The following is a 14,326-nucleotide window of genomic DNA, read 5'->3' as shown; positions in this document are numbered from 1 at the left end:
TCTCTGTTCTGATGATACACAGCTCTCAGTAGCTCTCAAACTATCCCCGAATAGAAACACAGCTGACATCAACACAGCCTTAGCAAATCCCATGGATGGTTTAGAATACAAAGAAATAATGAAAACCGATTCTATTCACAGGTAGAATGTAATTAACAACTGAACACCAACTCTTCGTTCACTGAACACTGTCCTACGCTCTCATACAAGAACATTAATTCAAATGTACAGTTGCTCCACAAGGGAAAACTCATTATGTAAACTGTTTAGTATACAAAGGGGTTTTGTTAAGTACTAAATAGAAATCAGTTCGAACTACTTACCCTTGGGGATCTTAGTTCTATTTCTTCTTTTTCACTCTCACTGCTGGAATAATTTTCTTCTGCTTCTTTTTTTACTTCTGTTGGAGGCATTTTTTGCTCCTCTTTCACACTTTCCTCCATTGGTTCCTCGTGTTTCTGTATGTCTTCTACGACTTTTGGTTCATTGTGATGGATGGTCCTGAACTGAATGTTTGCCGAACGGCAGTACTCTTCAAAACCATAAAGATACCTATAGGTAGAAAGAAAGTTTCATTTATACATTTCACCTTGTGTTTTTTAATTCATTGAAGTGAAAAAAAAAATAATAATAAAAAAATAAATAAAAAAGCTCTTTTTCTGCTTGTAGGGAAAAGCAGGAGTAGTAACTTCAGGAAACAAAAATGCCAGAGGAGGTTCTGAAATGAAACAGTTCTGCACACAAGTCAAGCAGCAAAAAGGAAAACTCTGCATGTACACACAGGTGCTTCTCACACATTTAACTTCATCTCTGTCCAATTAAGAACTCATGACAGTAAAGCTTACGAATATGTACACTGTTTTGCAAACGTACACTGACAGCTAAGATCAGCCCAGTATTATAATACGGGCATACAAACAAGTTACCACATGGTAACAAATTGTCGTGCATCAGCTTGTCCTCTGGTAACTGCCTGTGTACACACTCTAATCCAGCTACAGGTGAGAGAAGTATGAACTAGCTTATCCCTCAAAGAGTAAGTATGTAAATCACAACACACCATCATGTGTTCATACAACATCATTACCTCCACTGTAATAAATAAATATGTGCAACATTTCTATTTTTTTTTTTTATCATACATACTCTTCTCTGTAAATTCAGACCTTAAATATGTGCCCAGTTCAAATCCCACTGAAGACAGTCTAAATATTTTCATCAACATTAATGTGAGTTGAGTCATTAGCCATCCCTATTCAATCAGCCAAATTTCCATAGGTTCGAGTCAAGAGAACCTCATTCTATCCTTCTACTCAAAAAGCCCAATCATTTCTTGCTCAAACTTTCAGGAGAATAAATAATTAAAATAACCTTTATTTAGAAAACGAGACTGAAAAATGTAATTCCTAAAAGGTTTCCGTTTCACCAGTTATAACCTTACTGGAAACTAGAGGTCAGAATAAAAAGTGTTATGCATTTTCAATCACAGTAGTAATTTTGCTACTCAATACCGTCACATCACCATAGCAATGTACATCGGTTATGCTCTAAAGCTATTATTCCACAGATGCCACACAAAGATGACATTTAAACATGCTGCCTGAAACACATCTTCCTCTACCAACATTTGTGAGGAAGTTAAAGAAACTGGTATAAAATTCTGCTCACAGCATGCAGAATCTACAGGCTTCTTCAAAGAGCATGCGACTGAGATCAATAACCACAAATTGCAAAGCTGAGTTTGCCAAAACCTTTTTGCTCCTAAATGACTGTTATATTCTGAAATGGCAGCATCACCTGCTGAAAATAAACGCTTCTTGATAAGAAAATGAGCAGGATTCTACTGTATTACAGCAACAAGAACTTATCCAGTCCTGACCACTCCTCCTTTTCTCCATCATTTCAATCCTTGGCACTGGAAAACGCTCAAAACTCCTCGTTATCTGAAGAATGTCAACTACTGTTTCATTAAACTAGCAAAAATTGCTTTAATATTGTACAAGTAATTAAAAAAAACAGCAACTAAGAATGTTTTCACCATTATACAATAGGAGAACTTACTTTCTATAAGCAGTTTTTACATTGTAGGAAGCAGCCGAGTTCAAAATAGGAATGCCAAGGTCCATATAAATTTGCTTCCATACAGCTCCGCTCTCAATCTTTGGTGGGGGGAAAAAGAAAAAAAAAAAAAAAAAAAAGGTAAGTTTTCAGGTTTTGTTTACCAAGAACATTAAGGAATGACACTTAACAAAGACACAGTTCACGACCTTTAAGAAGGATGAGACATGTTTAGTTTTAGGAAACATCCGACACTTACATTGTCACACCCACCCTGCTGATATACCAGTCTAAAAAGTTTGAAGAGATTAAGGTCCTTGTAGCCCAGAACAGGTGGTTTGTTGATAGGAGTACCTAAATAAAACAAAGATAGAAATAAAATGTTATCACACAGAACACAAAACTGCTTTTTCCATTCATACAGCACCCACTTGATTACCTGGATACACACTCTTCACGCTTGACACCTCTCTACATTTTAACATCTCTCTTTAATAGTTCTGTATGTTGCAGTTCAGTAGTTTCCAACCCCTCTTTTGGATACATCACATATTTCTGACTGTTTTATTAGCATACTGCCACCAGCTGCTTGATAACTACGATTTCTTGATCTCCTTTCCAGTTCTGTGCGATAATCCCTATCCAACTGGCTGCATCCCACTGTTCCTCTCCTGAGGGTGGGGGCAGGCAGAATTGCAGCAAGCTCTGCAGAGTGCCTGATAAATGCTGGAATATAGCAACGTGTGAAGACAGTAACTCAAAACACTGTGGTCTGAAAGGAATGGGAAAGAAGCAGAAATGCTGAACTACGAAGAGACTCAGGCAGAACGTGAAACAGCACAGTCCTAACAGGACATGAACATTTGGGACAATTCTGAGTCAAATTCTTTCCTTTTCTCAGATGAGTGGGAATTATATAAAAAATAATAATTTCAAAAGGAGAAACCAAGTGACTGGGGAAAGCAGCTGCCTATGTAGATAGTATTCATCCCAGCAAGGAGGAACATCAAACCTCTTTCCTGCTGCTTGTCATTTTCCTTCATCTTCATGCAATTGTATTTGGAATCTTGAAAATAACTTTATTTAGGAATACTGGCATAGTTATATAAATCAAAATATTCTTAATGAGAGAAGAGAATGTAGAACAAATCTGGTGGGAACACATGTTGCTATAAAAGCAGAGGGAAAAAAGGTCAGGGAGAAAGACCCTGTCCTGAAGAAGACGTGCATATTGCTCAATCAACATGCTAGCTTAAAGAACAGTTTCTACACTGGAACTTCAAATTCAGTGCACAAATGCTTTCTTCTTTCTCCTCTGTAGATCACTGGCATCATCTCTCTACTTGGTTTGTAGTAGGTTTGGTAAGTGTTTAAGAAAGGGAGCAGGGAAGAAAGAAAACAGAAAAGGGGGAAGAACCAGTCTACCAGAAGTATAGATTTTACACCACCAACAGTTTTCTTATTATTATTATTATTTTTCCTGAAATAACCTGTCTTGGAAGAATAACAGGCTGTCTCTAAAAACACTGGTTCTACACAAATGGCCTCACAATGCTGTACTGCAGTATACTCTGCCATAATACATGATCTGTGATAAGCACCTGGCAATATTGAACAGACTTGGAACTCTTCCTTTGTTATTGAGTGGTTGAGAAGAGACCTCATCCATATGGATGCAGAGCCTCTTTAACAAAGTTAACCTGATGTTTTATTTTCACTTTAAAACCCAAGAAAATGTTGTACTTTAAAAGGAAATAAAGGAGAAATATTCTGACACTACCTGCATCCCACTGTAGTGTCAGTCCTATCACAACTTCAGATATGAACAGCTTATGTAACAGTTCTCCCAAGTCAGCAGGTACATCCTGCTCTCTGCCTATACACTGCATGTGTACTACCAACGGATGTCTTACCCCACGACTTTAACTGCTCCAATTTATAACAGTCTCACCTAATTCTGTAAAGAAAAGCATTTAAAATACACTGTTTTCTTGTTCTAGTTACTGGACAAAGCAGAGTTTTGTTTCTTCAGGTGAGGATCATGATTAAGACAGTTCTGCAAGGAGCTGAAGATGGCACATCTCCTATTATCTGCTGGTTGAATTTCATCATCCGTGAATAGCTGCCTCAGGTTCCAGCCTGAGATTAACAGCAGCAGAGTTCCCAGCCGTGGCTGTCACAACAAGAAATCAACCAAGAGCTTATTTAACAGCGATTGTTAACACAAAAAAGGTTTTGTAAAAGCAAAACAAAACCAGAACACCTCAGGGAGGATTTCTGTTTCCTTTGTGCACTGTGCTTCAAAGTATTTGAAGTAGATCTGCCACATGTGAAAATGGGGAAAAGTGTTTTTCCTTGACCAGACTGCCTCTTACTCTTGGTTCACTGATATAAGAATATGCTTATAACAACATCCATTACATTTCAAGATACTTTTAAAGCTATCAGAAAAAATGGACTAAAGGTTGTTGTTTGTTTGTTTTAAATAATTAATTTGCTATTACCTCTGTCTTCCATAAACTTATAAAGCTGTTGGAGGAAGTTGTCCCTCTCTTCAGGATCAAGCTCTTCCTCGGGCTGTGAAAACAAATGCAGTCATAATGAAAACAAAGCATGCAAAGTAATAATTTATTTGTACAAAAGCAAAATGGCAAAAACTAAATCAAAACCACTTTCCACTTGGCCCTATACCGATGCAATGGTGAAACATCCAGAAGACAAAATCTCCTCAGGAGACTGAAGCACGTACCTCAAGAGGATAAAAAGGAAGTGCAGGTCAGAGAAAGCCTCAATCCATGACAGAAAGAGCACAAGTGTGATCCTCAAAATGAAAATATAGCTAATATCTGATTCTAATACAGACAAGATCTCTTATTTACAGGACTGGAGCAGTTCACAGGAATGCTACTTTTTTTTTCAAGCTCATATTTGGAAACACATTTACAGTCACTTCCACAATTTCCTGACCATGTATCTTCTATAATTTAGTATTATAAACACCTGAATCTTATCTTTAAAACATAAATCCTCAAAGAGAGAAACTCTTACAAACTTTATAGGAAGTAACCTAAACTGTTTAATAGAGATTTTATTCTTTGCAGGTGAAAATAAAGTAAATTTGGGGATGGGAGGGAAGGGGGGAAGACAGAAGGCAAGAGGAAATAATTTCTACTTATCTATATACACTTAACAGCATTCTGAAATTCTAGCAGAGGCCAAAAAAAAAAAAAAAATTTTCCCTGCAACACTTTACGCATGCCACATTCTTCCTGCCAGCCTGGCAATCACAGGGATTGCTGGTGAGGCAGTTTGCTCAGGGAAGACTGCAGCTGTCTGAAAGGAAAGACATACAGTACGTGTCAAAAATCTTACCATTACATTATTAAAAATAACAGCAAAGTCACACGCAGTTCCAGAAGGAAACCAGAACAGTAACTTCAGTTTCAGCCTTCTCTGCATTCAATAAACTTGAAGCTTCGAGGCAGGAAGATATGCAGTGAAATGTAAATGTATATGCTACTGCCTTGTTAACCAGAAAGCGATCTGCCAAGCATCATGAATTTCAGCTCTCTCTGCTTCAGCGAATTCTAAGCTTCAAAGCCCAACAGGGATCACCTGTAGTCAGGCAGAGACAGTATCTGTTTCTCATTTTCCCATTTCTTTTTGTGAAATAACTTGAGGAAATTAAATGAAGAATCAGAACATTGTACAGGATCGTCTCCCATTTACTCATGCTGTGTATTATACAAATTACATAAAGAGAAACAGTTATCTCAAGAATTATGTTCTTCCAGGTTAAGCAATGAATTATTGCTATAGAAACCACAGCTTTTTTTTCCTCTTAACAATCTAGACTGTGAACCAACTTCACGATCGAGAAATTTCTAACAGCTACTGTAATGTTTACTGACTGAAGTCAATACAACTCACACTACACTAACTCAATCTATCTAAATAACAGTAAACATTCAGAAATATTTCTGAATACTTGTACTTGAACCATTTCTTTTACGCGGGCATAATGCCAAACCAGAGCTGTAGGTCAGAACAGCAGAAATGGAGGTTAGGAATAGCATTCTTGCAGACAGAGCGTTAACCATTTCACTGACACCACGAATTTTCACCTGAAGAAGAACAAAAAGGGAAAGATGAAAAGCTTCTGCATCCTTATAGAAGCAGGACAGCAAACCTGCCTGCAACATTCATTCACCTACGTGAGACATCCTGACTGCTGCACCTCCTTCTCTCTGGTGACAGCATGAGCGAGGCTGGCACCCCTTGACCCGGAGAGTCTGACTCGTGCCTGGTGCCCACGCCAGGGAAGACAGCGACTCCTCCTGAGAGGTGACTTGAATATAACCCGAATGCTATCTCCAGAGGAATAAATCATACTTTTTTTCCCTAGTGACCAAGATTTGATATTTAAGAAAAAGAGAAAGAGATGAGAAACTCACCAGAGAGATCAACCCTTCACATACATTATTATTGCAACATTGAGACCCACGGATTTTATTTTTTTTAAAAAGAGATCATTTTTTCATCAAGGTCATCTATTTCCTATTTGTACCTGGACACAGGACCTCCCAGGGGTGTCTGCTCTTCCTTACTCTAACTATACAAGCCATCATCCAAGATGGTGAATCAGCATTCTCTAAAGCTGCACCTGAAGTGAAGAAAACCCCTGAGAAACACTGGTGTCACAACCTGCCATCACCATCAGTGAGGGACTGGAGAGCTAATATTCCCCAAATGTGTTTCCAGCAAGCACTGGGGTGACACTGCTCCCCTCCCAAACTCACTTCTGTATCCAGGCACTTATCCCCATTTTAGGTTGGGCATAAGTTCACAGTGACGATTCTTCAAAATCAGTTTTCTTTAGAGCATTCTGACTCTCCATTTTATTTTTTCCCTATATAGATGTTGCAAAAAAGGGAGACACTACCCAAAGGTAAGTGCAAGTGAGGCAAAACAGTATGAAATTTTTAAGTGGCAGGAGTTCAAAAGCGAGATCTTTTTGTTGTTCATCCAGTATCTGTAACTAAATGCAATGTGAAAAAATTTGTTTTGTTTCGGGGCAAGGCACATTTGAATTTCATTAAAAATAAATCAGAATGACCTTTTTCGGTAATAATTAAAAAAAAAACAAACTATTTTTTAGGGTGCTTGAGATGTTGATCTTCCTTTCTCACTAGCAGATCGCATCAGTTAGAGAATACTGTAAACACTGAAAAATGAGAGCAGCAATAAAAACAGAATCTCTGTATAATGGATTTCCCATTTCCATTTCATATGACCTTCCAAGTAATACTAACCGCACTCGTAAGTATCCTGTAAAAGTATTTGGTGGTTCTTGTTATCAAAGTAAGCACTACATAAAACCCACTGAAACTTGCAGAAAACTTGTAATTGGTTTTGCTTCATTTGCTTTCAAGCCCCTTTATTTACCAGGAGCTTTCCCTCTATTTTTAGTGTCATTTTAAAAAAGAATATAGCTCTATTACCCTGACTCATCATTTACTCTCCAGGAAGCTGTTAAATCTTCTGTGGATGCTAACCTGTGGAGCTGAGTGGGAGCAGAAAGGAAGAACCAGTTTGTTTTACAAAACAAAGAACAAATCCCTACCTACATGATATGCTCAATCACCACTGAGCCGAGATACCAGGGACAGATCTTTCTTTTATGTTATTAATGGCTGACAATGCCATAAACTCGTCTGAAAGAAATGCAATCGAAGAGGGAGAACAATGTGTGCAGGATCTGGAGTTCAGAAGAATACAACACCAAGATAAGGTGTCAGAATTAGCGTAATTGTGTTGTTTCAGAGTATTTAATTGCGTTTGTCACTTGCATATTTGCTTTCTAACACTTGAGTTGGAACGCTAATTAAGGAAATGAAAAGAATTAAACTGACTGCAACAAGTTAACAGCTTTATACCATGAGATGATGAGAGGAGTCTTAAAGCATTCATTTCTACCAGGAAGAACCAAGAATCCAACCATCCTCAGCAGCAGCTTTTCTTGGAGCTGCACCTCAGCTTGTAACCTCTTCACTCCCCTTTGAAGAATATTCTGAGAATGGCTGTGAGCACAAAACTGGGAGCGAGAAATTCTTTTTTAAGAACGTTTGCTCATGGTATAACACAGGCCATGCTTCACAGTAGCCAAACTCCTACACATGCCCGTTTCAATTTTTATTTTTATTTTTTTAAATGCATGGACCACTTCTTTCCAAAGGCCAGACTTTGTTAACTTTGAAGATTTTCTTACACACACATAGGTTGCAGCAGAAATGCACAGGTCAGGTAAGGCGTTACCTGGTCTCTCAAAGTCACTGAAGAGAAAAGACTACATGGGAAAAAAATAACTACTTAAGAAGTGTAAGTATTTTAACTAACAGAAAGGAAATTTGGAGGAATCTCAAGACCCCTAAAACACACCATGGATTTCATACACTCATCCTTCTTTTACGAACTTAGTGCTAATGAAATATATGTTAACGATTATCGTGAGAAGTCAGATCCTTGCTTATTTATTTGCAGAATGGCTACACTGGAAGGCATAGCAAGGCATTTTCCTTGCTCAAAAATGTAAAGCAATTCTGACTGCTGTCGTGATAGAAGAACCCTAAATGCTTTACATTAACGCACACTATTAAACCTACTACGCACGTGTCTGTCAGGTGACAGTCAATATGAAGAATGAACGAAAATTCCCCTAACCACACACACGGAGGTGCTACAACTCTTTTTTTTTTCAATGGCAAGAGAAGCCTGGAGATAAACTAGCTAGATTATTTTTTTTCTGACGATGTTCGGGATGTTCAATTAGGAGGGGATAAAGTGAAAGAAGAAAAAACTGCTACTGAAGCGACAAGTTGGAAGAGCCTTTCCAGGAAGGAACCAGTTCTACCAGTAAGACAGAAATCCCCTTTCCCAGCTTGTGTTGTTATGAGATACAGTTTTGAAACTTGCAAAATTCAAACTCTGAAGAACAAATTCCTCCTTACTTTCATTCTGATCTTATGTAAATACGTCTATTAAGAACTAGTACTGAAAATGTATTTCAAATAACTGTAGGCTGAAACCTTGATTCCTTCAGAAACGGAAAGGCCTACAACAGGAAGACTGAGAGGACCAAATGTTGCCTACATATTACCTTGTAAAATGGCTAGCTAGTATTTAATTACTTAATCCCCAGAAACAAATAGGTGTAATTTCTTCCCTGACAGAACAACTTAAGTAGAAACAAATACAGTAATATATGTAATAGGACTTATAATAAAAATCAAGTAATACTCCAAAAGCTTCTATTTCCATGTGGAGATATTGGAATTCAGATTTTTTCCTTCCTTCTAACTGCAGTGTATTATTTGACTGCCAAATGTGCCCTGAAAACACAGCGATCCCTCTTATTCTGCCATGTTGAAAACTGGATAAAAACCAAGATATACCCAGATTCTTATCTGGAGTCAACCCAATAGAGTGATTTTTTTAAAACTTTTGTTTGATGAATTTTTTTTTCTACAGTACCTCCTCATTTTTCATCTTTTGTGACAAAAGCAACATCTGTTCTGTTGCTCAAACCTCACATTGTGAATCAAAAGCTATCCTGAGTTGCATCATATGTTGCAATTATTGCCAAAAATCCAGCCATTTGAACATGCTGAGCAACTCACTGTAATACAACTCTTGTTAAAGCCAATGATGAGCAATTTCCACGTTTTCCTCTGTCACAGTCAACTCTGGGCCACCCAAGTCAGTTACTAGCAATGAGGATTGGCATTTCACCACCATCACCATATTGTTCCCATTCCTCAGAATAAGAAAGACATCACAGAAAACCACGTAAACCCTGAAAATAATAATTCTAATCGTGCTAATTCTACCATACTCTGCATATTTCATGGAAGGCAGCATAATTAGAAAGACAGTCTCTGTCAAAACAAAGTTACAGATTTTAACCCAGCTACTGGAAAAATAGTAGGATCTATTATCACCAGCTACAGCAGGTCTCTGCTCCATTACCATTATAAAAGATTCTACTCCAGAAAAGCAGGATCCCTTCCATTCTCACAATTAGGCTCTTCTGCCTGACTTTATGCTCTCATTATATATTAAGTAGGCCTGGGTCCGTTTGATTGATGTGATGAAGGCCTATCATGGCTGGTCAGCAGCAGGCCAAGCCTTGACAGCAAAGCTGCTGTGTATTTCAGACAGTGGGAGCGCAGGGCGTGGAGGAAAAAGGAGCATTTTTGAAAATCTCCGTCACATCTTCAGCTACATAGCACCTTGCAGTTCTAAAACAAAAGGTTTGCTGAGAGTATTCTGGCAGAGGATGGGCAGAAGCTGTTTTGACCTTGATAATAAAGGAGAAACTTTACAGAAGGTAAATGCAAAACGTGAGTAATTCAGCATTTGCTGTGAAATACAGGGAAGGCAATATCATTCATTTGACAATTCTCTTTGCAACTGTTATCACTGCCCTTCTAAGGGAAAAGAAAAAAGGAAATTATGACAAATTCTTGAAATGATCTTTAACTGCAGTATCTAGCTTGGCCCACGATTAAAATAAGATTATGTATGGTAACAGTTGAATCAGGAATTTGATTGAACGGGCCAGAATGACAGTTCTGCTCTGACAATCTATAAAGATTAATATCTATCCCCTGCTACATGGCTTCAGCATGAAGATGCTCACCTTATTTTTCTATCTCTGCCTGTCACCTGGAATTAATGGATTCCACAGCTTTTCCTATCAGCACACCTACCTGCCTGGAATCCTTTGCTTCACTACTTTGCGTTTAGATTATTCCTTAAAAATATCCTTATTTCTTTTATAGAAATGCCTTTTTTTTTTTTTTTTTTAAGAAAAGCCACCAAGCTTCCCCTCCCCCTTCTTTGTTTGAAACACACAGCACTTTTATGCAATAGCCATGAAAAATGATTTTAAAAACAAGTACTAGAAAACCAGTATAGCAATCCCTGATTTTTAGTGCCTGATATTCTGCAATTTTAGCCAACGTTAATACAAACAGACCAGTACAGACTGCAACAGTTCACACCCTGCAAAATGTGGCCTATTCAGTCCTTTTCACTGCAAACAGAGGAAAAAACCCAAAGGTTTTTTACATTCTACACACATTTAGCCTTACATTTATCTAACCAGACCAGCATTTTCATATAGACATCCACTCCATTTTGCAGAACACTGTTATTAAGGCATAAAATTAACACCAAAAATAGATTCTTATTGTCTTTTTTTTTAACGTGGAAAGATCTACCCTGGTTGCATGCTCCACCAGACAGTTCACAGATCAGAAAGCTGTAAAATCTACCTCAAACCCCCATTCTCAACGAAAATGTTAACATCACCGATTAAAACACAACGTCCTTACCTATGAGCTGCATTCTTTCAAATGTAAAAATGCATTTATTTCCTTTCTATCTAATCTGCCCAGTGCCTGGACATAATTTCAGCCTGCCTTCCAAATATTTCCTTGCTTTCTCTCGCACTGCACGGCATCCGCAGTTACACGGCATTACTTACATTCTCTTCCATATAAAAAAAAAAAAAAAGAAAAAAAATCAGACATTACATGAAAGGGAAAAAAAAAAAAAAGAAAAAAAAAAGAAAGAGACAGCCCATTTCAAAGCATCTGGCAAGCCTCCCCTGGCAGGCGGCCAAGCCTCGGCTAAATCTTCCCTCTCCGGGCGAGCATGCTCACTGGAAACCAACAGAGTGTTGCTGAGGCAACACCGTAGGCAGCCTCCAAGTATGAACAGCCATTCTGTTTTCGCTGTGACAAACCGCATACTACAGGGGAAGTGAAAGGGAAACGGTATCTGACCTTCCTCGGAAGACAAACTTCGCCGTGTTTTTTGCGAGAAAAGGACCAAACGTTGCCAAGCGCGCTGTGAAAATTACCAAAAAAACAAACCACCACGAAAAAACGCACCCAAACGCAACCGAGGATGCCCTGCCCCCTCACCACACGCTTTATTTCTAAATTTAACATTGAGGTTAAAAACAGGTAGCAGAAATAAAAGGAAAATATGCAAATACATTTTGTTGACATGAAACCGTCATCAGAAAGGAGCAACTCAAAATATTCCAACACAGAAAAACATTTTACCATAAGTTTCAATTGAACATTAACCAGAATATTCATCCACTTTGTCCCATTCCTAACCTGTAATATAACCTGTAATGTCGAGGAGAAAACCCACTGTGACTCACTCACTAAGGTAAGTACTGCACTGATTTCAGTGTCTTAGAAAGCAAATAGCTTTACCAGCCATTACGCACTCCCTCACTCTTTGTCAAGCTTCTATTTTTGCCTCAGTAGTTTAATTCAACCTTTTATCAAACTAATTTTCAGAAACAAGCTACTTTTTATGTAAAATACATATGAACTACAGAGGAAAAAAATACAAAGCTACTTTTATTTAATGCTAAGATTACTACTATTTGGCTCAGCGTCAATTTCTTGTTCACGTTTCTCTTTCACCCAGATTCTTTCTATCACTCTTTTCCGCCTTTAACTTTTTTTTTTTTTTTTTTTTTTTTACTTTACGTACTTCTTTATCTACCAGATAATAGCAGGAAATCTACCACTGTTCACAAGTACCAACAAAGAGGATGGGAGCAAAGGGAAGATGAACAGGTCTAAAAACATGTTGAAGTGAGTAAGTCTGAGGGTAAAATGTTGGACGCACACATTACTCTATTATCTTGGAGGAATGACTGAAATTGTCCAGACTTACCGTTACTTCTTCATTTTTCTCTTCTCTTTTTATTTCCTCCTCATCAGTTTCTGCCGTAGCTCCTTCTTCATCGCTGCTAGAGGATTCCATAATTTCACTTATGTCCATTTTCCAGTTCCGAGGAACAGTCTTTGTGTTGAGAAACGTGCTTGCTTCCTGTAGCCCTACAGAAGAAAGGGCCCTGTTTTTACCTCATCTGAAGTATTCATAGTCACAAAGCATTTTTAAGTTTCATGTTCTTGTACATTTCAATGTTAACTTAAACCAAATGATGAAGTAGGTACTTCAGTTTTAAACGATCAGTCTACATGCTTTATATTTCAAGACAGTCAAATTTTAAAAATCAAGTGCCAGTAAATCAAGGAGCTTAGATTGAGAATATCCATCTGTATTTTCAAGGCATATGTCCTCACGAACACTAGTAAGATTTACACCTGTTTATTTACACAGCAAAGACAATCACCTATACTTATTCACATATGTTCTGTGCAACTGTGAAGCTGTTCTATTTCTGTATGAAAGTAACAAATACTGGAATAAAGCTACGGAAAAAAAAAAATAAAAAAATCACAGCTAAAGTACCATAAATTTCTTTGTTGTTTTCAGAAGTTATTCATGTCATAAAGTTTAGATATACACATATTTTGTTTAAGAGAACTGTGTTGGAACAGAGAAAAAAAATAGTAAGGAAGTGATGATATGAGGAAAGGTCGAACTTGTACAATGGGAATACCCCAAATTATTTAATGAAGAAGAATCAGAAGAGCATCCAAAAGAGTGACATACTGCAATGAGCCATTCACAATATTTCTGGAGAAGAAAATATTTAACAATGTATTTTAACAGCTGCTGATAAATAGTAGCCTTCACAAACTTGTCGGCACCCTTCTCGAAACCATTTTTACATTTCATTCTTCAATGTCCCTCACAGCCAACTATGTTCTGCATTAAAAAAAACAAAACAAAACAACACAATCCTTTCTCCAATTTACCTTAAACTTCTGGCTGCTCTGAAGTTCCTGTACTCTGAAATAGTTATTAAGATATATAGGAAATCTTAATCAAACCACCTCACACTGTCCTCCTTGAATTATGTTAAATCATTACTTGTAAAGGAGCTGTTCCACACCTTGACCCAAAATGGAGGAACTGTTGGTGGCAGTTTTTTGGTTGTTGTTTTTTTGTTGTTGTTGTTGTTTTTTTTTTTTTTAAATACATGTTTTAAGTTTTTTTCCTTAAAAAATGTTACATTTTGAGGTGCAACTGGAATGAATAGCTCTACAATTTTTAGAATGATGTATATTAAGGTGAGAATCTGGCCTTTTACAAACTCACTAAAAACATGAATATTGTAGTCACATCATCCAAGCATTCAGAAAAATCAACCTCTGTAATTATACTCTTAAACATTAATCATAGGCTATTCACAGAGGCTATTCTAATAAAGTTGATGCCTGGGTATTTTTCACAGAAAGACAAAGTGTTTTGAGCTATAGCACAAAAC

General features: G+C 37.5%; 1 protein-coding gene across 1 annotated transcript in view; it reads right to left on the bottom strand.

The window, feature by feature from the left end:
• ARID4A (AT-rich interaction domain 4A) overlaps nucleotides 1–14,326 on the bottom strand; it is a 47,016-nt gene that overhangs the window by 11,420 nt on the left and 21,270 nt on the right. Inside the window, exons 11-15 of the mRNA XM_032188590.1 lie at nucleotides 12,823–12,986; nucleotides 4,563–4,635; nucleotides 2,318–2,412; nucleotides 2,062–2,159; nucleotides 324–552 (exon numbers count right to left, since the gene is read on the bottom strand). Coding sequence (XP_032044481.1) covers nucleotides 324–552; nucleotides 2,062–2,159; nucleotides 2,318–2,412; nucleotides 4,563–4,635; nucleotides 12,823–12,986 — 659 coding nt within the window. The remainder of the gene's footprint in view (nucleotides 1–323; nucleotides 553–2,061; nucleotides 2,160–2,317; nucleotides 2,413–4,562; nucleotides 4,636–12,822; nucleotides 12,987–14,326) is intronic.

Source organism: Aythya fuligula, chromosome 5, assembly GCF_009819795.1.
Source record: "Aythya fuligula isolate bAytFul2 chromosome 5, bAytFul2.pri, whole genome shotgun sequence".
NCBI classification, from domain to species: domain Eukaryota; kingdom Metazoa; phylum Chordata; class Aves; order Anseriformes; family Anatidae; genus Aythya; species Aythya fuligula.
This window is presented reverse-complemented; position numbering and strand designations above follow the sequence as displayed.